Source organism: Littorina saxatilis, linkage group LG1, assembly GCF_037325665.1.
Source record: "Littorina saxatilis isolate snail1 linkage group LG1, US_GU_Lsax_2.0, whole genome shotgun sequence".
Lineage (NCBI taxonomy): Eukaryota > Metazoa > Mollusca > Gastropoda > Littorinimorpha > Littorinidae > Littorina > Littorina saxatilis.
This window is the reverse complement of record NC_090245.1, coordinates 7,033,196-7,059,226: the sequence shown is the minus strand read 5'-3', so window position 1 is coordinate 7,059,226 and position 26,031 is coordinate 7,033,196. Positions and strand designations below refer to the sequence as shown.

The 26,031-nt window shown below is 41.1% G+C and overlaps 1 protein-coding gene across 6 annotated transcripts in view; it reads right to left on the bottom strand.

The window, feature by feature from the left end:
- Positions 1 to 25,929, bottom strand: part of LOC138960219 (nuclear receptor coactivator 5-like) — a 38,178-nt gene extending 12,249 nt beyond the window's left edge. For 2 of the 6 annotated variants that reach the window (XR_011453916.1, XR_011453915.1), the window contains exons 1-11: positions 25,885 to 25,929; positions 23,037 to 23,375; positions 19,338 to 19,448; positions 15,761 to 15,905; positions 14,063 to 14,209; positions 13,648 to 13,728; positions 12,189 to 12,332; positions 7,191 to 7,390; positions 6,527 to 6,826; positions 5,651 to 5,815; positions 4,586 to 5,046 (exon numbers count right to left, since the gene is read on the bottom strand). Coding sequence is in view for 4 of the 6 variants with exons in the window: in XM_070332006.1 (XP_070188107.1) it covers positions 4,598 to 5,046; positions 5,651 to 5,815; positions 6,527 to 6,826; positions 7,191 to 7,390; positions 12,189 to 12,332; positions 13,648 to 13,728; positions 14,063 to 14,209; positions 15,761 to 15,905; positions 19,338 to 19,448; positions 23,037 to 23,352 (2,058 nt within the window). In the remaining 2 variants the exon portion in view is untranslated. Of the gene's footprint in view, positions 1 to 2,570; positions 3,348 to 4,585; positions 5,047 to 5,650; positions 5,816 to 6,526; positions 6,827 to 7,190; positions 7,391 to 12,188; positions 12,333 to 13,647; positions 13,729 to 14,062; positions 14,210 to 15,760; positions 15,906 to 19,337; positions 19,449 to 23,036; positions 23,376 to 25,564; positions 25,707 to 25,884 lie in introns of those variants that run through there. The other 4 variants (XM_070332006.1, XM_070332020.1, XM_070332015.1 and 1 more) reach the window with 4 other exon arrangements.
- Between the last annotated feature and the right edge of the window lie 102 nt (positions 25,930 to 26,031).

The following is a 26,031-nucleotide window of genomic DNA, read 5'->3' as shown; positions in this document are numbered from 1 at the left end:
GTTTCTGCAACGCATGAATACAAAACGGACAGAAAATAAAATGCGAGAGATTTCATGAGACTTTGCTATTTATGCCATTTCTTTTATTCAATAAGAGTCAGAACCACCTTGCGTCATGTCTGAAGTTTTACCAGATGGAGGGAAGCCGCCTGTCCACATTGCTGATGTCCCTTTCAGGGTCCATGGGTGGTCACCGCTGCGTGGTGTCCCTTTCAGGGTCTCTCTCAATGGTTAGGATGTCACCCTCATTACTGATGTTATCCTTGACTTGTGTCTTCCTTTCTCCCTCTGAGGTCAGCAATGGGGGAGTGAGGAGAGTGAAGTCTGATATGAGTCTCACAAGAGAAGCTTTGATTTTTTTTTCCCCTTGATTTTTTGTATTTTTTGGCCAAGCACATTATTGTGGGGCTTTTAATCAATAACATGCATCCGTCTACAATGTATCATCATTCATCCTTCAACATTTATAATAAATATGTAAATAGCAAGTATACAAGACATACAACATTAGGACATAACAGACAGACGGACATATAACATACCGTTCGCCTACAAGTAGGGCCGGAGCTAAACATAACATGCAGATGACAATACTTGACATTATGGACGTATTACCTGCTTAATAATAATACAGTCAGTTAATAATACCGTCAAACAAACAAACAAACAAACGAAGCTTTGATTTCTGATCGTGTCTATGAGAACAAAATGAATCAGCTATGTTCAACAGCAATAATTCTTGTCTGGTATCAACTGGAAAATGGCACTTATATTTTTTCAATTTTTGTTTGCACCAGAGGTGCTCATGTTGGAAGTTTGGTGGACACTCATCACAGGCGCTCTTGTGTGAATATGTCATTCAAATCGACTTGTTACACAAAATGCACACTTCACGATTTCAGATAATTAACGTTTTAAACCGTGACCCAAAAATATGTACCTGAAGTAAGGGCCAACATCAGGCGTATGTCCCATCGGTTTAATTAATTTCATGAACTACAGTGGCCTAACATGTGACCTGTGTAAGGCACCAGGCATGAGAGGAGTTGTGAGAAGAGTCGTAGTTTTGTGTTTTTCCCGCTGGGCTGAGTTTGTCATTTGTTTAACCTGGAAATTTGTTCAGCTCAAAATTTTTGCCACTCTCACATCCACTGCTGTTCAGAACTACCAATGAATACTTGGCTGCACTACAATTTAAAAATAATCTTTCATCTCTTTCAATATGCAAGTGTAAATTGGGGAAATCAAAGCTTCTCTTATTTAGCAATCCCTTAGCAGGTTCTTAACTCTGTATCACAGCACAAAATACAACACAAATAGTCACATTTTTCATTCAACAAGCACACCAATTTTATTCATCAAGCACGCCAATTTTATTTCTCACATAAATAGCTGCTGATGTACAGATTTCTCAAGGTATTAAAACAATGGAAAGTTTTCACACATGGTATAGACAGTTTGACTCAGGCTACAAAATTAATCTGTAAAACAGAATAAGTTGCTTTTCCAATAAATTACTACTGCAGTTTTGCCACAAAATGTCCCAGTGAATCTTTGACTTTAGCTGTGTTTTTCATTTTCATTTTCATTACTTTATTGTCCCATCGCTGGGAAATTCGGGTCGCTTCCTCCCAGTGGAAAGCTAGCAGCAACGGAGTCGCGCTACCCAAGTGTCTGCGTGTTTAGGTGTATTCAGCCACCTGCACTTATGGCAGAATGACCAAGGTGTGTTTTTATATCTCCAAACTTGGTAGAGGTGTTTAGTAATGAAGTTTTTTCCTGTGGCTTAACAATAATTCAGTTTCTTTCCGGAGGTTCTGCTTTGACTCAATGTATGTGAACACAAATGTCCAATCTGAACCACTCAGTCACTGGACACTCTTTCATCCATTCACAAACACACTCAACTCACAAAAAGCTGCAAGTGAAAAGGGCAATGTCTGGTACATGTACTTTTATGAAACTTTCTTTCAAATTGTTTCAATAAACACAAACCCCATCCCAAACCAGAATGTTTTTCGTATACTTCAGAGCACTTATGTGCACTATGAATTCAAGAATAAAGTTAGTTTAACAAATGGAGATGAAAGCTCAAATCATGACAACAGATTTTTTAAGATTTTGTTGTAGAAGAAACCAGATTAAGCAATGCCTTTTCCAGCTAAAAGCACAGGCTGCCACTTTTTCAAGCCACTTGAATCATACAACTCTCTTCCAATTATCCAGAGCTTGGATAATATATCTCACCTGTTTTAGCTTAAATAATTGTCCTTTTCAAAGATGTTTTTCATCTTCTGCACTAATATACTACACAGTTGGAAATATACTGCACTTTTGTGGGGGAAAAATAGCACAAAAGATTCAATTCTGAAAAGTCCATTAGTAGTAGTTATACTATATGCAGATTCAGATTTGTATTTTTGCTTGTGGTTTTACTTTTACAAGTTCAGTCTGCATGACCACTTGCAATGAAGGCACGTCAGCCCTTACAATAACCAGTCAATGCCTTTTTCAAATGCACTCCTGTAACAAACATCGCACGAAACACAGTAACTCAGAACTCCGCCACAAAAGTTTAAAACACAAATTTTAATTCATTCCGACTCGCCCTCCCCAAACAAGTTCCAACAAAAGACAAAATCACACAGAAGACAAAACATATCCAGTTTTTTTAATTCAGTATTTTATTCAGAGATTTACACACACTAATTATAAATCTTCTTCAAAGTATAAACTGAACATACAATTGATGAAACAAACTAGTTCAACTTTTTTCAATAAGTCTGGCAGAAATACATGGATTTGTGAAAACAATGCAGAGCTGAAAGGACCCTGTGAAGACTGCGGGAAAGGTAAAAGTTAGACTTAGATGCTGTGTGTGGCATGAACACGAGCACTATAATAGTCAACAAACACAAATTGATTAAAACTTTATAACAAACTATCATGTGACAATAATGACCAAGTTAAATGTGTTCCAACATGGATGACAGATGAACCATTCCTGACTTTACTCCTTTACACAATCACTGGGCATCCTCTGTTAAAACTCTCAACACAAAGCAAGAGGCAAGTAAACAAGTTTACAAACACAAGACTTTACGATAATGCCTAAAACATGAAATTGCTTTTACGGTTCAACACATAAAATGTCTCTCCACTGTGGCGCTCATGTCGTGAACAAAATACTGCTAGGTCAGATATGCACATCTGTTGCGGCCATTGTAGACATCAACTTTCAAGTCCGAACGCAGTCTTCTTCTTCACAGAATCACGAGCACAGCACGCAACTTTTCCAAACTACGGCCAACCGAAGACAATCTTTGGAGAACGGCATCGGCTCGCATCTTAAAAAAGAACACAACGGTAAAAATGACAGGGGTTCATTCAGATTCTTGTTTACTGCAATAGAAAATGAAGGAAGTAAACTCTGGATGCATGTCAATCAACTTGCACAGCTACATGCTAGAACGTACTCCTGCACCCCATCATCACAATAAACCCCCAGAAGTTTTGTTCAGTCATGCCAAACTTTGTCATGTAAAACAAAAACATGAATCAAACATCACATTGCATTTTTCTGTATGTGGAGAGTCATCCAGTCTTGATACCATCAAAGTTTGTAATTTAGCTGGCTGTAAAAAAAAAGTCTCTTAAATAATCAAAAGAGACCAGGAAAAGATGAATGGAAACTAACCTGCTCAAATAGCAGAAACTACCAGTGAAACATTTGTCAAAATAAAGGTGCAACAGCATACAGCACTATTAAGCTTGGTCAACACACTCTTCATCCACTCACCAGGGCCTAGCATTGGAAAAAGTGAGTTCAGCTTACAAAGGCGGGGGTCTGGAAGATTTATTTTTACCTAAAATGACCCCCCCTCCCCCCCCCCAAAGAAGATTGAGCAACTAAATTATGCCATAGTCCATATTCCATATCGGCACATTACTTCTTCTGACTTGCCTTCCGCCTTCGGAACGAAATCCAGCCATTCCCACTTCCAGGAATACCTGGATTCTTTGTCACTGAATGGCTGACCACGTTCAACAATGTTGCTTCGAGACATTGTTTCAAGTCTAGAGCCACAAAACACCGGCACAAAGCATGCTCGCGCGATGCCAGAGGAAGTGCGTGCTCAAGCAAACTGTCAAACCGATTGAGAATTGAACCCAACGGCGCACAAAACGAAAGCTGGGACTGTTTGGGTTTACCGTTTGGGAATAACAGGTTTTTGGATTTCGGCGTACACCAAATCGAGTTCCGCGTACTGGAGATGTTATTTCGGCGTAATTAAGCCGAACGGCTTACAATGCTAGGCCCTGACTCACCCTCCAGAGGGGCAGGCAACACAAATCAGTCTTAACACACACACACACACAAACTAACACAAACACACACACACAACCCCAACAAACTATAGAAGACGCAGGAGTGAAAGAACCCTCCAAAACAACCCAAGACGCAGGAGTGAAAGAACCCTCCAAAACAACCCAAGACGCAGGAGTGAAAGAACCCTCCAAAACAACCCAAGACAAAGAAGCGACACACATGCAACGGATCGAGAAGATAAAAACACCAACATACATGCTTGTGACCTCAGTACGGAGGGCGGTGATGACCCTGTCCCGCTGACGGAAACATCCCGGCCCGGGACACGGAGGAAGTTGTCGTTCCTTGTCCAGGCCACTGGCCCTGTCCCTGGGACGCCGCCTGGGACACCGAGATGTTGCGCAGAAGGTTGGGTCCGCTCTGGATGAGATTGTCCAGGGCCTTCTGCACGGTGGGGTTGTCGAAGTTGATGAGGGTGGCAGTAGGGGCGGGTCCTTGCACAGCGCCTACTGAGGGCGGTGACGTGGCCATCAAACCGGGGTTCTTGCCCATCAGAGACCTGGTATCTAAGGCGGGTTGGCCCTGGCTCTGTGGCGATATGTAGAGCGGGCTGGACTGCTGTGGCGGTGGAGGCGGTGGTCTGGACGCCAGGGACGCCAGCAAGGGACCAGCTGCACCGGCCATGGTGTTCTGCGCCATGGACATTGTGGTGGACGCTGTAACATGGGAGAGGTTCACGTCTGTGTGACTGGTGATGAAGCAGCAGTGACATTCATTGGAGGCTTATACGTCTGATGCTGTTAATGTTATTGCAACAAGCTGACAAATGCAAATCCCGCCTCTTTTTCTTGTGAGTATGTGGGCTACAACTCCCATGTGCACTCATATTTTGCATGTTTATCAGTCCCCCACTTCAAACGGTCATGCTAAGTTTCCCAGAATCCCACCTCTCATTGCCACACATTTACAGCATCCGATTGAACTTCAGTCACAAAACTGTGGGAAACAGAACCAGAACTTTTCCTGTCTTACTAGTAAGACATTTTTCCAAAACAACCCTTACAGAATTTTAGCAGAAATACTGTCAAACACCTATACTATATTTTACTGTCTAAAAAAGACTATGTATTTCTCTCACCAAAAAAGATTTTCAATTTCTTACAGGTATTGTGAAATTTCACTCACAGGAAAAAAAAAAAAATTAAAAAAAAAAATTCTTGTCATCAAATAGTGCGGTACCATTCTTACATGATCAGAGAGAGAGATTTTGTTTATTCAATTCACACATCAACACTGACAAAACAAAAAAGAACAAGCTACCGGAAGGGGTTGTTGATCCATTCATCATGCTCAGGATCTTGTTCTGAAGCTCTTGATGTTGCTGCTGCTGGTGCTGCTGTTGCTGCTGTTGCTGTTGCTGTTGTTGCTGCTGCTGCTCCTGCTGATACTGATGTTGAAGTACGGGAGCTACTGCAGCTGGTTTCACTGTTACATGCAAATAACAGATAATAAGGTAAAATGAAACGGTCTTTTCTGCATTCAGTTCAAGGTTAACCCTTAGAGTCTCAACAGGTTTCTGTTTAACGGCAATACTTTGAAGTTGGCATTCATTTCTTTACATTGTTCAAACCTTGCAGAATTCTCATCATTTTGTGGCAGGAACATAAGTCCCTGGCAAGAAACTTTCAGTTCACAGCCGTATATAAAAATGTTTTATGGTCATTAGTGGTAGGTATTTTCAAGTCATGGCCATAAGGGAATAGTGACAGTGACACGAGTGCATCAACGAAATCCCTCACGCAAAACAACACACAGACCTGGGAACCCTTGTTTTGCACTTTGAGTATTCTCAAACAAACTTAACATATTTTCAGAAAAATAGGTGTACTCCACACAACATTACAACATCGATTATGCGCAGGAGTCTGTTGCACAGTTAATGAAGTTTTCCAAAACATTTAAAACAAATGCTTCTTTCAATGTGTAATGACAAAAGCTGTTATCATTGATCAAATGAAGAGTTATAAAGTTATTTAATTATGACAAGAAACAGAAGATAAAAGTCTTTAGAATTTTTCTCGTCATATTTTTTTTCCACGGACAGTGCTGATAGTATTTTTTTGACAATCAAGCATACAAAATACGGCAAAATCGTATGGGTTCCCAGTTCAGAACACACATCCTTCCCTTGCTCACCTTCTGGGACTGGAGAAAGTCCCTCCGCCAGCATCATCTTGTCCTTTCTGTCCTTCAGGTAGATGATGACCTTATCCAGCTCGTCGATGGTCAGCTCGCGGTTGTCAGCCAGCAGGTTCAACAGGTAGGAAATGTCCTTGGGAGGGGTCAGGAAGGAACCTGAAGAACTAGTGGGTTCTGCTGGTGCAGCCACAGTGCCGCTGCTCAACGCTGCAACCTTCTCCTTCTCTGCTTGCAGGAACTTTTCAAAGCTGCGCGCTATCAAGCCCAGGGCATCGTCCAAAGGCATATTTCTGTGCTCTGTTAGAAATGAAGCGGTGAAGTGATCAGTTCCAACAGCAACACTAGCTTTTACAGAATTTAGCCCGATTATTTTTTTTAAGTAGGTAAAGGAAGAGAATACTATCTCAATTCCACAAATCAAATCAAGATATTTGTTTGACTTTGTTTTATGTTTGTGATACATTAAGGGGGGTGCATGTCATGAAAAATTGTCAAAACCGTATCCCTCTTATTTATCAATGCATCTTCAAGAAGTGTGCTTACTAGTGGAAGTATTTTCAGAGTATGAGCAAAAGTTTAAAATGAATGACAATTTTGTTTAAAAGCAGTGCCCCCCGCCTCAACTTAAATATTTGCTACTAAGCGATTTAGACAGTCTTACCTTGGGCAACGCCATGCAATATATTGAGGGTGAGGGAGCGATGAATCTCATTCTGACTGTTAATGACAATGGCAAAGAGACACGAGCGCCTCGTGCAGTCTTCCACCTGCTGCTGAATGGTGCGGTCCTCACGAATCACCACAATACTCGTCAGCAAGTTCAGGTTCTTCAAACGGCGCTCCACCATGTCTGCATATGGTCTGGAGGTGCAAAAAGGAAACAAAACAATGACACTGAAGTACATGGAACAGACCAGGAACAGCAACTACTGAACTTATATTTTGTGTATGGTCTGATAAAGACTTGTATTTTGTGTATGGTCTGATGAAGACTTGTATTTTGTGTATGGTCTGATAAAGACTTGTATTTTGTGTATGGTCTGATGTGTATTTTGTGATATGGTCTGATGAAGACTTGTATTTTGTGTATGGTCTGATAAAGACTTTTATTCCCCCCTCTGCTTCTTTGCCTCTGTAAACTTGTAGAGCTAGTTATTTTTCGATAATGACCCAGCAACCAAACAAATAACGAGCCAGCAACAGCCTGAATCCTCAATAGTGCAATGGGTTGAGAAGCTGTTCTGTTTCGGTACTACTTTTGCGACTGAAAAGTTCCGAACGCTCTAAAGTACGAAGTATACATCTCTGGAGCAAACAATACAAACATACCGCATTTAAATTAACAACTACAGGCCTGAACACATAATCTCCATATAAAATCCATGAGTTCGGTTGTTTTCTGAATCTAGATCTGCCGTTCACAAACGTTCATCACAAGCAAATTCCCAAGGCAAGTAACTCATACTTTGTCAAGCGACAAGAGTAGTTACCCTTCTTTTCACTCAGTTTCTTCGACAACACTGACTGCAATCCGACGGTCAGTTTTCAACAATATTTCATTTTATAAACAGATCACACGCAACCAAATGCACAATTCTCATCAATTTAAACAACATAAAGCGGTTTCATACACTATTTTCCCCAGAAAACTGAACTTCATACAGTAATTAACGTTGGAACACGGGTGCAAAAGTTCGTCTGCTAGTCCCATTTGACGAAAGAACATTATCCTAAGCGATACTAAAACATAAACAGAACACACAATATCTGCCTTTACCGCCACAGCAGAATAACAGCATATCTGTGTACTTGATTTTAGTCCAAAACAGGGAAACTGACAAGAAGTGTTAACAGAATGGAATGATTTGCACTGGAACTATACAACCGCGCATTAATCGATCGCCTGCGCAGGTTCACTGGTTGAGTGATTCGGATTCGATCAAACTTTCGCACAAAAACTCCTGTTTTCTTTGAATAACTGAAGAAAGGAGGAATAAAGAGGTTACACACCTCGTCTCAGTGATTATTAAAAATAATGGTCTCAGTTCGCGGTCATGAAAAAGCTCGCTGAAGCTCGCATTTTTCATGATCCGCGAACTTCGACCATTATTTTTAATAATCACTGAGACTCGGCTTGTAACCTCTACGTTTTTTGTGTATGGTCTGATGTGTATTTTGTGATATGGTCTGATGAAGACTTGTATTTTGTGTATGGTCTGATAAAGACATGTATTTTGTGTATGGTCTGATAAAGACGTGTATTTTGTGTATGGTCTGATGTGTATTTTGTGTATGGTCTGATGTGTATTTTGTGATATGGTCTGATAAAGACTTGTATTTTGTGTATGGTCTGATGAAGACTTGTTGGCTCACGTAAGTGTAGCCTATGCGATGGTAACTTTGTCTGTCTGTGCGTGCGTGCGTGCGTGTGTGCGTGTGTATGTCTGTGGTAGAAACTTTAACATTTCGTCATTTGAAGACGTCACATTATGGCGTAAGAGGGTTAGACGTCACGCGAAGGAATTACTGAAAGTCTCGGTCATTGTTATTTTGAGCGGGCCGAGACTAGTTGGCAGTCGTGTCCCTGTAAGTAGGCTACATGCAGACAGACAGATCTAGATCTAGTGTCTCGCTGTCTGTGTGTGTGTCTGTGTGTTTGTGTATCTGTGTATTTGTGTGTTTGTGTATTCTCCATGCACGGCCAAAGTTCTCGATGGATCTGCTTCAAATTTGGTGGGCATATTCAGGTAGACCCGGGACACGATACAACCTGGTCGATATTTCAACACGTGCTCTCAGCGCGCAGCGCGGAACCGATTTTGGTTCCACCTCAGCTATTTTGGTTCCACCTCAGCTACCCGGGCCCCCATACCGACACACCAAAGCCAAAGTTCTCGGTGGATCTTTTTCAAATTTGGACACCGTATTCAGCTACACCCCGGACACAATATCATCGATGAGATATTTCAACACGTGCTCTCAGCGCGCAGCGCTGAATCGATTTTGGTTTTTGTGTTCATTTCACCATTATAAGTAACTCTTCCTTATCTTCTCATATTCTCCAGGTTTTCAGCGTTTACCTCCCTTCCTTCGTATGGTGCACTTTTGTGTGAGTGGAGCGTCTTCGGATATTCCCGGCGTTCTGTTACTGTTACTATTTTTAGAAGGTCAACGCAGTGTCCAGAACGTAAATTGGACCCGTAAATTATCCTCACTGTAAAAGTGCAAAGGTCGAATCAATTTATAGCCACGCGAAAAATACACTGTCATCTATCTCTCTATAGATACGGCTTCTCTGTGGTTTTTTTTTGTGTGTGTGTGTGTGTGTCTCTATGTGAGCAACACCTGTGCATTGTTCAGTTCTGTTTGTGATGTGGTCTGGCGGCTTTTGTGTACAGGCAAATCCGGATAAGACGAAATTGAAGGGACCGAATTGTTATTGTGTCCTATCCGAAATTTCGACTTGGTCATAGTACAGTGGAACCCCTCTCTAGCGACCTTGAAAATGTTGACAAAAATCGGTCCTTATGGAGGGGGGTCCTTACAGAGGGAGGGGGCGGGGCCACAAAGAAAGTCACCTCAGATTTTCTTAAAAAAGAAAACAGAGAAGTTTGAGTTGCTGACGACCGTTTCCTCAAGCAAACTGCTTCGATTTCATGTTTGACATTGTCGATGGTGTCCACCAGTTCTGGTGCATGTTTCAATGCAAAAAGAGTTAGTTTCTGAGCAAGCATTTCTTTACAGCAGTCCCTGCAATGATGAAGGCCCTCCGAGAAAGAGAGTGAAAAATCGGCCACCGTTCTCAGCATCGCGTATCTGTGTGTAACCTCTTTCATTGACAAGATACTCTTGTTTCCCTGCAGCCTTGACCAGTGAGTCGGTTACCTAATCTGTGAACCCTTCAGTTGTGTTGCTTTGTCAAAAGTTAGACACAGTCAACTAGTTTTGCTCTGAGTGAACAGTGCAGCTGGCCTCAACTAGCCTGTGACACCTCTCTGGCCACAGCACCAAACAGTACATGGCTGGGGGGAGAGAGAGAGAGAGAGAGAGGGGGGGTAGCTGGCTAAACTCAGTGGGGTGTCCGGTGTCACTGAAGTCAGCAGGAAGAGCATTGGAGAGAAATAGAGAGGTGTACTCTTCCAAACAATTTCCAAGGATCAGTTGTCAGGGCTTAGGGTAGTCAGTGAGGGAGAGTGAGAGCGGTTTGTGTACAGTCCGACTGAAGAGTGAAAAGTCACTGCCACAAGATCGGCATGCAGTCAATAAAGCCAGACAAGAAGAATGATTATGACATGCGGCTCTATCTGCTGGTTTTTTTTTTAATTCAAACTGGTTTTCAACGCTTATTCTCACAAAGCATCTGCACACCTGCCTCTGCCTCTGTGCTGTGTTTGTGTGGCTGCTTTCGTATGATGTCAGTGCATGGTGAGTGCGTTCACTGCCTTGTCACCACTTCCCCACCTTTTTCAGAATGTTTTCTTGGAGTTGGATAATTCTCCTTACTCCTCGCCCCCTCCTTACTCCTCGCCCCCTCCTAACTTCAGTTCATACTTTATTGCGTGCCGACTGACTACGGTGTGGCGTCCGTGTAGAGAAGAAGGGAATAAGGTTACACAATGCGCTAGTGTGAGACGCCAAGTTACGTGTTTCGAGTTGCTGTAGTAAATATAGAGTAAACTTTGTCTTTGGGACTGACTGTCTGTTGTGTGCTATCCGTCTTTCGACTTACGTGAGAGAAATCCCATTTCGAGCTCAGGGTACTTTGTACACATAGATAAAGAGGGATAATTCCGGACCAGAATTTCTTTGTGTGCTAAGCGAGTTTTTGACTTAACCGTTTGTGAGTTAGCTGGATTTGCCTGTAATTTTATGTACTGGCCTTCCTTTGAGAAGCCATAACTTGCTCAGTCCTGTTTGAGTGGAGTTCGCCTCCAAAGGTGATTAACACGGTTACATTCGTCGACAAGGATGGGACTCGATATGGTCAGGAATGGCATTATGGCCACTGAATCATTTTCGTGCTGTTCCCATTTCACGAATCTGGGAGGGACCTAAGCTTGGCGGGTCCATTGTTCGGACCCGGCGAAGCCGGCGTATGGCTCTAAGTACTTCTTCCCGGCGAAGCCGGCTACCCGGCGAAGCGGGTATTCATTCTAGTACTACATATATGTGTGTGTGCACATGATTTTGGAGCCATTCCATGGACAGTGTTTTTCACAAAATTACGATGTCCTATTGAAATTTCTGAAAGCGGTCAAATGTCCTATTGATGCTGACGAGCTCAGGACATTTGTCCTATAGGTGTGAATTTGTAACAACATCCCTGGGTCTGATGAAGACTTGTATTTTGTATATGGTCTGATGAAGACTTGTTTTTATGTTTGGTCTGATAAAGAGAAGTAATGTATGTCTACACTGTGCTCAACAAAACTACACACATATCAGGATGTAGTGATACAAACGCCCTGATAAACTGCGAATAGCTGACAAAGTATATAATCCACACATGAATTTGACCACATAAATTTAAAATTTAGCACCAACTATATGCAGTAAACAACTGACCAAATATACCTCGCAGACAAAATTTGAAAATATCAGCTTTAACTTACTATTCAACCTTCAAAAAAAAACTTTGAAACAAACAAAATCTCCATACCTAAGCTGAGCTGTCATGACGATGAGCTCACAATCTACTGTCACTGGTTTCTTGGGTGCAGCTGCGTCATATAACGCTGGCGGTGGTGCAAATGGATCTCTGAAAGGGTCTCTGTAGGGATCTACAATAGCATATGGGTCACGCCTGCAATCCAACAAAGTAAACTGTATTAGCACATGTCAGGTACGTACATCAGGCGTGGAAACTGAGAACAATGGTTTTGGCGTACCAGGGCATGGTCACAGACCTGTGCACACTCAAAACGCTCATCAGTAGTAAACAAACCAAATTTCAGTAGTTTTTAAAATGTTTCAGTAGTAAGCTGTAACGACAGTTCAAGACATAATTCTGCTCACAAAGCACACAAACTGTTTTCTTCTTCTTTGGTGACAGAGCTGGTGTCTCCTCTTCACTATCTGAATCTCGCACTCTTTTTTTCTTTTCCATGTTTCACTTCAATCACAAGTTGCCACGCAGACGCTGGACATACTAAGTCTAAGAACAAAGACTCAATGCTGAGAACACGCGCGCTTCCGGTAAATCGGAAAACATCTTTTCAGCGCAACGGCCAACTAATTGGTCAAAACATCTTAAAACAGAAAAAAAATACCCATTTTTTTATTTTTTTATAAGTAAAACATCGGAATTTCGGAATTTTAATTAAAAATTCGTAGCACCATATTCTGCATATAAAAATCGGAGAAATTACGGAGAAACCGTAGATGTGCACAGGTCTGTGGTCATATACAACAATAAATAAGTTCAAGAGTCATTTTTCATCGCATGGGAAAGAGATGTGAAAATAGCTATTGGCAAACTTTGCTGCATTTATATTAACCCTCACAATGTTCACTCAGGGTAAACCAATACTTTTCAAAAGTCATCTTGAAAGTGTGCAATTCTCTTTTTAATTCAAATCACCAATGTTGAAAACTGATAGGGGGCAACATCCTCCCGTACAGGATAATCACTCAGACCTACCAACCCCTGTGAAGCCTCAACTGTAACAATTAAGATTTTAGAGGAATTTTCATCGTAGCAAATAGTGTTTCAGTGTAGCATTGTCTAAAATGTATTCGCACATCCGCGTTTATGCTATTTTGTGCAAGAATATATATAAAAAATTTTACATTTTACTTTGGAAAGCAGGAACATAATTCTAAATAGAGAGTGCCTGCAGAGCCACTTTTTCAGTGTGGAACATGTTTTATGACCCATATCCTTACCGCTACACAGAGTTAAAAATCAGAAATGAGCGAACAGTTGCATGTTGTGATTATTTGTTTGTAAGTGGCAATTTTAAGCTTGGCCGGAAGCGTAGCAGTTGGCAGCTCTGAGCAATAACCAGCACAAACATTTAATGACTGGGCCCTGTTCTATGATTCCTACAGCAGAGTGTTGCATAGAACCACATTAACATAACGCCAATTTTCAGGCTTCAGGTATAACAATCTCTCACCTGTATGGATCCTCACGGAATCTGTCGAAGAACGTGTCTGGAGGTGGGGGTCGTCTGTAGGGGTCATCAAAGAAAGGATCTCTGAAACAATGCAGAACAAGGACTTTGCAAACAGCTAACACCAAAATTGTTAGTACATATAAATAAAGAAATTTTTCAAATTTTTTTTTCAAAAACACATTCATTATTCACTCTATACTTTACATAGCAGTTTAATTTTGCTGAAAATTTTGGCAATACTCACATTACCATACAATTTCCCAGTTCTGGTGACTTTATATCTCTTCTTCTTTGAACAACACCAAAATCACAAGCATATGTGATCAGACTTAAAAGTTTGAACTGAAAGCATCTAAACATAGTACATGCCATCACTATAAAGATAAAGCTAAAATCAGTAAGAAAGGTTCCAAACCTTGGAGGGGGAAGGTCTCTAGGGGGAGGGGGCAGATCCCTGGGGGGTGGAGGCAGGTCTCTGGGTGGCAAGTCCCTGCCTCTCATGTAGGGGTCGCCGTACATTGGTGGGTACGCTTCCCGCAGTGGGGAACGGTCTCGTCCATATCTGAAACGATCACGTCTGATTTCAAGTCTGTTAAACAACAAATGTATACTCTCAACAAAGCTTACAGCATATCTGAAACCACCAAATCTGCTTTCAAGTCTGTTAAACAATAAATATACACACAACAAAGCTTACAGCATTTGAAATGAACATAAAACATTGAAACACAGCTACCACGAAAGACACAGTACAGTGAATTAAGCACCTTGCTTGACAGGTGGTGAAAACTCAAAACATTTCTGTGCACTACATGTATTACCACAACTTTCTGTGCATTCTTAAAACATTTTCTGTGCACTATTAACACAACATTTCAGTGCATCATTAAAACTTTTCTTTGCACTACATTGTATTACTACATTTCTGTGCATTATTAAAACTTTTCTGTGCACTATTACAACTTTTAAGACTAATATCAAACTTCACAAGCAAAGTCGCACCAATGAACATCACAGACCTGTGAATGGATACAGTGGAACCCCCCTTTTAAGACCCCCCCCCCCCCAATTTAAGACTTCCTTCTTTTTTAATTACATTTAGTCAAGTTTTGACTAAATGTTTTAACGTAGAGGGGGGAATCGAGACGAGGGTCGTGGTGTATGTGCGTGTGTGTGTGTGTGTGTGTCTGTCTGTGTGTGTGTGTAGAGCGATTCAGACTAAACTACTGGACCGATCTTTATGAAATTTGACATGAGAGTTCCTGGGTATGAAATCCCCGAACGTTTTTTTCATTTTTTTGATAAATGTCTTTGATGACGTCATATCCGGCTTTTCGTGAAAGTTGAGGCGGCACTGTCACGCCCTCATTTTTCAACCAAATTGGTTGCAATTTTGGTCAAGTAATCTTCGACGAAGCCCGGACTTTGGTATTGCATTTCAGCTTGGTGGCTTAAAAATTAATTAATGACTTTGGTCATTAAAAATCTAAAAATTGTAAAAACAAAAATATTTTATAAAACGATCCAAATTTACGTTCATCTTATTCTCCATCATTTTCTGATTCCAAAAACATATAAATATGTTATATTTGGATTAAAAACAAGCTCTGAAAATTAAATATATAAAAATTATTATCAAAATTAAATTGTCTAAATCAATTTAAAAACACTTTCATCTTATTCCTTGTCGGTTCCTGATTCCAAAAACATATAGATATATGTTTGGATTAAAAACACGCTCAGAAAGTTAAAACAAAGAGAGGTACAGAAAAGCGTGCTATCTCTCTTAGCGCAACTACTACCCCGCTCTTCTTGTCAATTTCACTGCCTTTGCCATGAGCGGTGGACTGACGATGCTACAAGTATACGGTCTTGCTGAAAAATGGCATTGCGTTCAGTTTCATTCTGTGAGTTCGACAGCTACTTGACTAAATGTTGTATTTTCGCCTTACGCGACTTGTTAAGACCTTGTTTTCTCAAACTTTCTATTCATAATCTGTGTAAATGTACCTTCATTTTAAGGCTCCCCCTTTTCAAGACCTGATTTTCTCAGATTTGTGGAGGTTGTAAAAGGGGGTTCCACTGTTTTACAAAATGACACAGACAAGGTTACCTGGCATCGGGTCCCATCCTGTCACCTGGCCTATCACCTGGCCTGTCACCTGGCCTGTCGCCTGGCCTGTCACCTGGACGTCCACCTGGCGGTCCTCCTCCGCCCCCACCTTGGGCGCGATTTCTCTCTGCTGCCATGTTACATTCTGAAAGATGCACACTTGGCTTGAAGGCACAAACACACTGAACAGTGTCAATCTGCCGTTGAACAATCACCAACAGTGAGTCAATCTGCCGTTGAACAATCACCAACAGTGGGCAGTCAAGAAGTACTCACAAACAGTGAGAAGTACTGACAATGTCCGGATCAAATGAAAGCATAATCGGACAATGACCACTTTGTAACAAAAACAATGGGACATATGTCCTCTTGCATGAAAAATGTATAGGACATTTGAAAAAAATATCCGTGTATTTCCGATGTCCGACGTGGATATGAGCCCCTGTCATCATGATCAAACCAGTTCTTTCTTTCTTTCTTTATTTGGTGTTTAACGTCGTTTTCAACCATTCAAGGTTATATCGCGACGGGGAAAGGGGGGAGATGGGATAGGGGAAAGGAGGGAGATGGGATAGAGCCACTTGTCAATTGTTTCTTGTTCACAAAAGCACTAATCAAAAAATTGCTCCAAAGGCTTGCAACGTAGTCTTTTGGTATTGCATTTCAGCATTAATGCAAGTTTCCAGTACAAAGGACTTAACATTTCTTACATACTGCTTGACTAAAATCTTTACAAACATTGACTATATTCTATACAAGAAACACTTAACAAGGGTAAAAGGAGAAACAGAATCCGTTAGTCGCCTCTTACGACATGCTGGGGAGCATCGGGTAAAGTCTTTCTCGTCCCAACCAATATGGGACTCCCCCTAACCCGCGGGGGGTATCAAACCAGTTACCAGAATGTTCTACTGGCAGATGCCACACTACTATTACATCCGCAATTCACCTGATGTGCGTATTTGGGAAAATTCTACGACATTTACTGTCCGCAATGTAACTTGTTACATCCAGTACATAACAAAACTTTGTATCTTTGTTAGTTTGTATCTGAATGGCAAGATTGCGTAAAAAAAAGTCGGAGGCAGATGCCACACTAACAAAAACACAAGCACCTATCTATCATACATCAAATCAATAGCAAGTCATTAAAATGCTACAAAAACAAAAAAACTGAACTTTGAACTTATAAACAGATGTTCAAGCAGAAATCAACACCTGCGATAAATGAGAGAAGAACAAGAACTACCTTTTACTTTAATCAAGTATAAACTTTAATCACAGTTCACACACACACACAAACAGCACACAGTGAAGCACATCCTTTAATTCATTTTTATCAACAATCAATCAATCAATCAATATGAAGCTTATATAGCGCGTATTCCGTGGGTACAGTTCTAAGCGCTTATCAAGTCACAAGTACAACAGTCAGCTTAAAATCTCGGGTAAATCACCAAAATAAATTCAATCCACTAAAATCAAATAACTTCAGGTTTCATCTTTGCAGGAAATCTTTGAGGAGAGGTGTCAATTTTTAGAGAAAAACACAGCTGTCAAAATGTAACTGACTAGTTAACTGAGACACAGCTGTCAAAATTTAACTGACTAGTTAACTGAGTAGTTTTTGCACATACATTCATGAACAAAACAGGATCTTACCACGCCAGTAACAGCCTACTCCTTATTATTAAATCATTACAATTACATTTGCAAAGAATCCATGGGTGGGAGCCCAAAATGTTGCCAGTACTGAACATTTTGGAAGGCCGGGGTCCAGGGGCCGCCAAGGCTCCGGCGGGGTGCAGGGGCAGCGCCCTTGCTGGGAGTCTAGGGGGGCAGCGCCCCCCAGCCGAAAATGAATTTTAGCATTTTAGGGAGGGTTTAGGTGGCCTCTCCTGACTTGTAAATTTTAGAACAAACAAGCTTTTTTGGAAATGCATAATATACATCTTGTAAACTTGAAGGTTTTTGTAACTGACCAGCTGAAAATTAATTTTAGCATTTCATGAGGGGGCTATTTGAGCCTCTGCTGGCTTTAAAACTAATCACAGCAAACAAACAACAACAAATGGGGGGGGGGGGGGGGGGGGGGAGAAGAGAATGCACAAAATCAAAAACCTCTATACTTGAAGATGTTTGGTTGTATCACTCTTGCTAGGGGGTCTACAAAAACAAGTGGTAAACACATTTCAAGAAGGGGTTTTAGAAGCTCCTATAAGCAACAAAATCTTAAAATTGGAGATGCACAAAAGTAAAACATCTTGTAAACTTGAAGGTTTTTGTAACTAACAAGCTGAAAGTGAATTTTTAGTAATTCAAGAGTTGCTATTTGAGCCTCTCCTGGCTTTAAAACTGAAAACTGCACACACTTTTTTTTGGGGGGGAGGGGGGGCGGGATGAATGCACAAAATCAAAAACCTCTATACTTGACTTGAAGGTGTTTGGTTGCATCACTCTTGCTAGAGGGGTCTACAAAAACAAGTGCCAAGTGGTAAACAAATTTCAAGAAGGGTTTTAGAAGCAGCTTAAACAAAAACTTAAAACTGGAGATGCACATAATTAAAAAATCTTGTAAACTTTAAGGTATTTGATTTCATCACCTACTTTTGTCTTTGTTTAAAACAAATGTTTACTGCAATAAAGGAAAATCGCCATGCAAACAAAGCAAACACAGAAAATAACAGTCACCTCCCTTGTACTACACATTTTTACTTGTATCTTATGATTTTATCATTGCAGGTGGTATATTCTCAAATAATTGTTGAACCATAGCTTGAACCAAATGAGAAACAAGTTATAAGTCAGTTTGTTTCAATAAGACACCTTCAAAAGGGCTATAAAAGAAGAAGGTTTAGACAAAAACAGAAACCGCCAGAGTTATATCCTTTGCTAATGCTATACACAGTCTTCTGATGCTGCTTTTCAATTCATCATTTCAGGAGTTATATTCTAAAATTATTATTGAATCATAGCTTGAATTAAAAGAGAAATATGTAAAAATCAAGTGTGTTTCACTTGCAAACTTTCTAAAGGACTCAATGTATCAGAAGGTATACCACTGGTTCACAGATTAGGAATGCAAATTTTTTTTCTACCACACCACTGAAGGTCTCTGAATCCCTGCAAGTGGAGTATAAAAAGTTGTGGGTGAGCAGAGTTTTCAAATAGATAGCAACTAAGATGGCACATTCACCAGGATGACATGACATAGCTGCTCCCTACATGTCACCCAATTTGGTCAATTTGGTAATGGTGAAAGGTAGTTGACCTGTTCACAGAACCGAGTGTAAACAACAGCTGCCAGGTATTAACAAAAAAAGGTATACAAAAAATTTACAAATCCAAAATTCTTCCAGGGACGGAAGAAATCCCACCCCTGAGAATCACAAAACAGGCATAACAAAAATATTCTTTTAGTTATGTCATTGTCACATGCACAACTAACTTGTCTGAATTCTGATGCCAATGACTACTTGAAGGCAAAAGCCTTCCTGCCTGTCATGCAGTACAGGCTGAAACAAAAAACACTTGCTGGCCAATGAACAAGGCAAACCCACAGGCACACCATACTCACTAATCTTCTTTCCATGAAACATGGAGTTATTTTCCGCAGCCACGGCATTTCTGCCTTCCTCTTCCGTGGCAAACTGTACAAATCCGTATCCATTGTGGTGGACCAAGGTGTCTGGAAAAAAATTAAGAACTATAACTTCTGTCTAACAACAGCAGAATGTAAAGATTGTGAATGCTACACTTTATTGAAATCATAACCATTACATTTTGTAGATGAGTCATTCTTCACTTATCGTGACAAAAAAGGGGAATTGGCCCCAAAAATCAAACTTGTCATAAGAATAAAACAATTAGTGCCAATTTGAAGACATGTGCATCAACTACCTGAATATGCAAACAGCAAATTGGTAGCTTTGATACCTTAGATAAAAACTCCATTCTCGTCGGGGGGTCATGGTTCTGGTAACCTGCATAATGTTGTGACACTAAAGCATGAAATATACCACTTTTAATCACTCAAGTTGTGTAATAAGCATTGATAGGATAGAAGTACTTCTTTTTCTACCAATATGAACCATGTTTAATGGTAATGAGTGGAACTCGTACGGTTGCAAGGCAGGAAATAGTGTGACGCCATGTGCAGGTTACCAGGCTTCTTTTTTTTTTCACCAAAGACTTGATTTCTTTACACTCATTATCATTGACTATTCACATGATTTCCACACACATACCCTTGCAATGATGCAAGTAGAACACAATACAGTCTGTTCTTGAAAGAAAATGTGATAATAAAATGAAAAAGGTAACCTGTGTGATGCGTGACGCCACTGCACAACACAGGTTAAACAAGAAGGGCAAAGCCCATACGACTCACATGCTTGACCTTGACCTTTACATGACCTTGACCTTCAGGGTCAAGGTCAAATAACTAAACCTAGCAATGACATCATACACTAAGAACTGCTTTACACATTTTTCCTACCAAAATACATGTGACCTTGACCCAAGGTCAAGGTCATCCAAGGTCATGCAACACAAAGCTGTTAATTCAAGACATAGGAAGTACAATGGTGCTTATTGGCTCTTTCTACCTTGAGATATGGTCACTTTTAGTGGTTCACTACCTTATTTTGGTCACATTTCATAAGGGTCAAAGTGACCTTGACCTTGATCATATGTGACCAAATGTGTCTCATGATGAAAGCATAACATGTGCCCCACATAATTTTTAAGTTTGAAACAGTTATCTTCCATAGTTCAGGGTCAAGGTCACTTCAAAATATGTATACAATCCAACTTTGAAGAGCTCCTGTGACCTTGAACTTGAAGCAAGGTAAACCAAACTGGTATCAAAAGATGGGGCTTACTTTGCTTTATATATCATATATAGGTGAGGTATTCAATCTCAAAAACTTCAGAGAAAATGTAAAAAATGTGAAAAATAGCTGTTTTTTAGACAACATTTATGGCCCCTGCGACCTTGACCTTGAAGCAAGGTCAAGATGCTATGTATGTTTTTTGGGGCCTTGTCACCATTCACCATCTTGCCAAATTTGGTACTGATAGACTGAATAGTGTCCAAGAAATATCCAACGTTAAAGTTTTCCGGACGGCCGGACGGACGGACGTCCGGACGGACGGACGGACGGACGGACGGACGACTCGGGTGAGTACATAGACTCACTTTTGCTTCGCATGTGAGTCAAAAAGACAACAGGGAGAGAAAAGAAAGCAATAAAAGAAAAGTTATGAAAAACAAAAGTATCTGGTAGTTCCTTCTTCTTTAATAATCAGAATTTAAAAAAATTAACACGTTTTCTACAAAAACAACGCTGATCGCTGCGTTTCCCTGCTACCTGCATCACAAGTGACACTGGGAAAATCTGCAGGGATTCGAATGCACTTGTGGTCAATTGACTGATATTAAAAAAATACAGCTTCTTAGTAAAAACAGAGCCTTCAGATAGATTACCTATAGCATGAAAAACACTTACCGATGCACCCTCAGGGGCGGATCAGTTGCTTTGTAAGGGGGGGGGGGGCACTTTGAATCGAAAGTGAATGTGATGGGCGCGAAGCGCCCGAATTTGCTAGGGGGGTCCGGGGGCATGCCCCCCCCCGGAAAAAAAATTTGCCCAAAGAAGCAAAATGGTGCCATCTGGTGCCATTTGAACTTAGAAATGGTCATAAAATCAGCATAGAAATTTTTTTTTTTGCTTTTTTTTTTCGGGGGGGGGGGGGGGGGGGGCACGTGCCCCCTGTGCCCCCCCCCCTCGTCCGCCCCTGACCCTGTGAAACGAAATGAATGGCGATCAAGCGATGTTTCGGCCGAGTCCAACAAAAACGCACCAAACTAAAGACACAGTTACCTGCGCACACTGGTTCTCGGTTGTGTGACACTTCATCGAATTTGGTTTAGAAAACACACCACGTGACTATTTTTGACCCAAAACGTCATCAAGTTTGGGGTAGAGTTTGATAATGCATGTTTCGGGGCCCTTCACAACATGCCAAGTTGTCGATTACCGAAACAGAACTTGAAAAACAAACTCTGGTAACCTGAGTGACAAACGTGACACCAAGCACAAATCAAGACATTACAAGTCTTTGGAAATATTTTATTTCTTGTTTTTCAATAAAAATGTGAGTGTCTTTCATATGTTTGTCAGTTTTCATTAAAATTTTGTTTGTTCAATAATTGTGTCGTCTGCTTGACCTGAATCTGTGGATAGGAATTTTGTGACGCCACGTGAAGGCAGGTTACCTCCATTTCAAACCCCAATTTTACGGCAAAAAGCAAGCAGAGTAAAGCATTCGAACATACCGCTGATTTATTTTAACCTTGGACAATCACATGCAGTCAATCATTTGGGTTTGGCTATCTTTAAACTAATTGCAATGGGCGATTACAGAAGTAGGGGTACGCATTCCCATTTTCCGACGCCATTTTCAGCACTAAAATCGGAATTGAATCAAAATTAACCACAGTAACAATTTTTTTTTTTCCATAGTGCCATTTTCTACCGATGCATTTACATTGATAAAACACGGATATGATGTGATTTTGTTTTTTAATTATCTGAAATTATTGTTTTTTGGCTTTGAACGAGATGTACCGCGATAGTCACGATAAGTGAAGAATGACTCAGATAATTTATACAAATATTTATTTCTATACCTGTTCATAAGACATACAATGAGAAATGGGGGAAAAACACCACTGGATTTGAATCCTTACCATCAGAATACAGGGGCGGACTAGGGGGGTGGTTACAGGGGTTCCGGACCCCCCCCCCCCCCCCCCCCCCCGGCTGTCAAAAAAAAGATTTAATACTAACTGTAAAAGAAATAATGAGTGGCTGCTGACACCAGTTGATGATATGTAAAATCAAGGATAAGCCATAAATTGTTCATAAAATAGCTAAAACTCTTCAGCTTTCCCCAGACCCCCCAACGGGGCCTTGCCCCTGTACCCCACAAGGGGTCTACCCCTAGTTATAACCCCCCCCCCCCCCCCCCCCCTCTGGCTTAACTACTCCGCCCCTGGAATATAAGGGTTTAATTCTCAGCCGATCTTCTTAAATGTTATTATGTTCTCTTTATCATAGCATTTTTCAACACCGTTCAACATCAACAAAATCAATTAAAAGACTCAACATCCTACAGCAAGATCATTCTTTAAACAACAACCACAGCAATTATTTTAGTCAAACTTTAGAGCAATTCTTACCAGCCTGCACAGCTATCGACTCAAACTTACCTAAAACTTTACCATGTGTCTCAAACAATGTGCGCAGTTCGGCGTTGCTGCAGCTGTCAGAGGCCAAATTGGCAACAAAAACACGCGAGCTCAAATGCTTGGGGTCTTTGCTCATAACGGGGCGCACAGGGGGCGGAGACCTCGTTCGACTTCTTGATCGACGAGTCCGGCGAGGAGGGGACCTCGAGCGGGACTTTGAGGAGTCGCTACCACTCCTCTTTAACCATGGTCTCTCGTCATCTCTCCTCCGCGGCTCACGGCTTCTGGCACTGCTCTTGCTTCTACTCCTGCTGCGCCGTCCTGATCTCGATGACATTATGCAGGTGGTGAAATGAAAACCTGTGACAGCGGAGCAATATTGGTAAGATACAAAACAAATGACAACACATGGAGGGTATCAAAGTCCTGAGCACTACAGAGACACTACAAACAAGAGAAACAATTTGCTCATTCTACACAAGACATATAATACTTGGAACTTGCTTGGTGTTGAAGTGGTTGATTTGAAAGATTTTATCCAAACTTTGGTTTAGAATACAAATTGTGATGACCATGCTACAGACACTGACTTACACTCGACAGATTATTTGTCTCTAGATCAGTGATGGCGCTAGTATTTGTTCAAACCGGTAAGCAAACTTTTTATGATGCAAACAGGAAAAAAACCGGTAGGCTGGTCTCTGGAACAGGTGAGAGTCCAACTCGAGCGAAAACAAATGCTCATCCGCCTGACTTATTACAACGCTTATTCAGGCTATTGACAGAGGTCCAACCCCAAGTACAGTATACATACTCTTTGTCCGTATTTGTTAATATTTGTCAGTATTTTCCTTTGCGAGGTTCCTTATCAAACTATACGTTCCTTAGGCCTACAAAAAAAATAAGTGTGGTTACGGTAACCCGACCTACCCTATTTTTAGGGGCCGACCCTATAACTTTTTATTACATTTGTCAACAAAAAAAACCCCAAAAAACAAGAAAACAAGTGCAGAAAACGCAATGAAAGCGAAAGCGCTCGAGTCGCACACTTATTTCCCTGTCAGTGTCAAGTAGGTTTAATTTGTACACATTAGAAAAAAAAGTTTTAAAAAAAAAAGTGATTGCCTACCTTCCTACCCTATTTGTTTTGGCTATGTTACCTTAACCACACCTATTTTTTGTGTGGCCTTATTCAAACTATAAGTTTTGCTGCTGTTTCAATACTGGCTTGCGCTTTGCTGGTTGACTCGGTGTCATTCGTATTCTGTTTTCGCTGAGCTGGATCGGACATCTTGAATACCTCAAGGCTATCCAAACTTCTGGTCGACATCGACGGGGAAAAAAATCTACCCCTACTTCATCAAAGACTAAGGGTTGGTTTCAAAACAAAGAAAGTGTTGCAGCGTTTTCTGATTGGAAGGAATAAGTCGCATGTTCCAGTCCTAACGCAATGATTGGTTGTTTCGATCGACAACACTGGGAGAGTCAGAGAAATTGCCGGAGATGTGGGGTCACAGCAGTACGGTACAAACTCGACGCTCCTAGCTGCCTGCAGAGCATCTGCTGCCCGGTAAACAAACTGCACGAAGCGGCTATACAACAGTGGGAAGGCATCAACATACGGAACATTGAATGCATTAAGTTGACTTTACCATGGTTCATGTGCACTGCAAGCGATTTTGATGACACAGGTTTTTGTTTTAATACCAGCCAATTTTGTTCTGGTATCTTCTCATTTTAACCAGTAAACTATCGGTAATTACCGGTTAACGCCAATACAGTAGATGCATTCAAACCAGACTTCTTCAGTGTCTTTTTTGTGTTGGGTCCCTCCCTGATCGTCAGTGTCTTTTTTGTGTGGGGTCCCTCCCTGATCGTCAGTGTCTTTTTTTGTGTGTGGGGTCCCTCCCTGATCGTCAGTGTCTTTTTTGTGTGGGGTCCCTCCCTGATCGTCAGTCTTTTTTGTGTTGGGTCCCTCCCTGATCGTCAGTGTCTTTTTCGTGTGGGGTCCCTCCCTGACACTGTGCATTCCTTTGTTTTGCTAATTTTATGTTTTGCCATATCAGTAGACTCTAACTCTAAGTGGTTTCTGTTTGGTCGGGGGGGGAGGGGGGGGGGGGCTTATTGAGGTCCAACGAATGACATCTCACAACGTGCGCGGTCGTCCTTAGCGGTCAAGAAAGCCGCCGCGATCATTGCGCAGACGACACTTCTAGACCGCCAATATTTGTTGTGCGCATCACGTGCTCCACATAAATCGGCCGGAAACAAAGCAATTGGGAAACCTGGATAGTCCTTATCAATATCATTGTGTTGCAGTGCTCAGTAAAAGTCAAAGAGAAAACTTGAGCATAGATGGTAGAAGAGAGTATGTTCAATAACGACAGGGAGAGAGTGAGAGAGGTGCACACACACACATAAATAACCAAAACACAGCCGGTGCAAACATTCTCAAAAAACACGGTGAGACACTGAGAGACAAACACAGCCTGTGACAGAGAGAGGATAAAGTAACACGGATCTGTCCTTGCTTGTAATAAGACACAAACCTTATTCATCGCTTAAGATTAATGATACCTTTCCCTGCACCGGATGGGAGCTGCCTCACTCCAAAAATGCTTCCCAAATGGTGAGAAATTGAACAGAATCAACCAAATATTTACTGAAGTTGCGCGAAAGCAAGCCGCCATGTTGAAAACTAAAAATACGCGAATCTCGACCAAAAACCATGTTCTCATCAAATGGTGCCCCCCAGAAAATGTCCTGTTATGTACAGAAATAAGTTAGCAAATGCACCACATCAAAAGCGACCTGCAACATGTGAAAAATGTTAATAAAGTATGGGCATCAGTCTATCCAAGATTCTTACCTGAAGCGTTTTACCGACTTCCGGTTGAATGATAAACGTAGTCTAAATACACAATACGATCAAAATAACATAGGCCTGGACATGGTGATTGTGGGACACAAAGCTCTAAGCACAAATCGTGAATTGTTTTGAATTCATTAGCTTCTT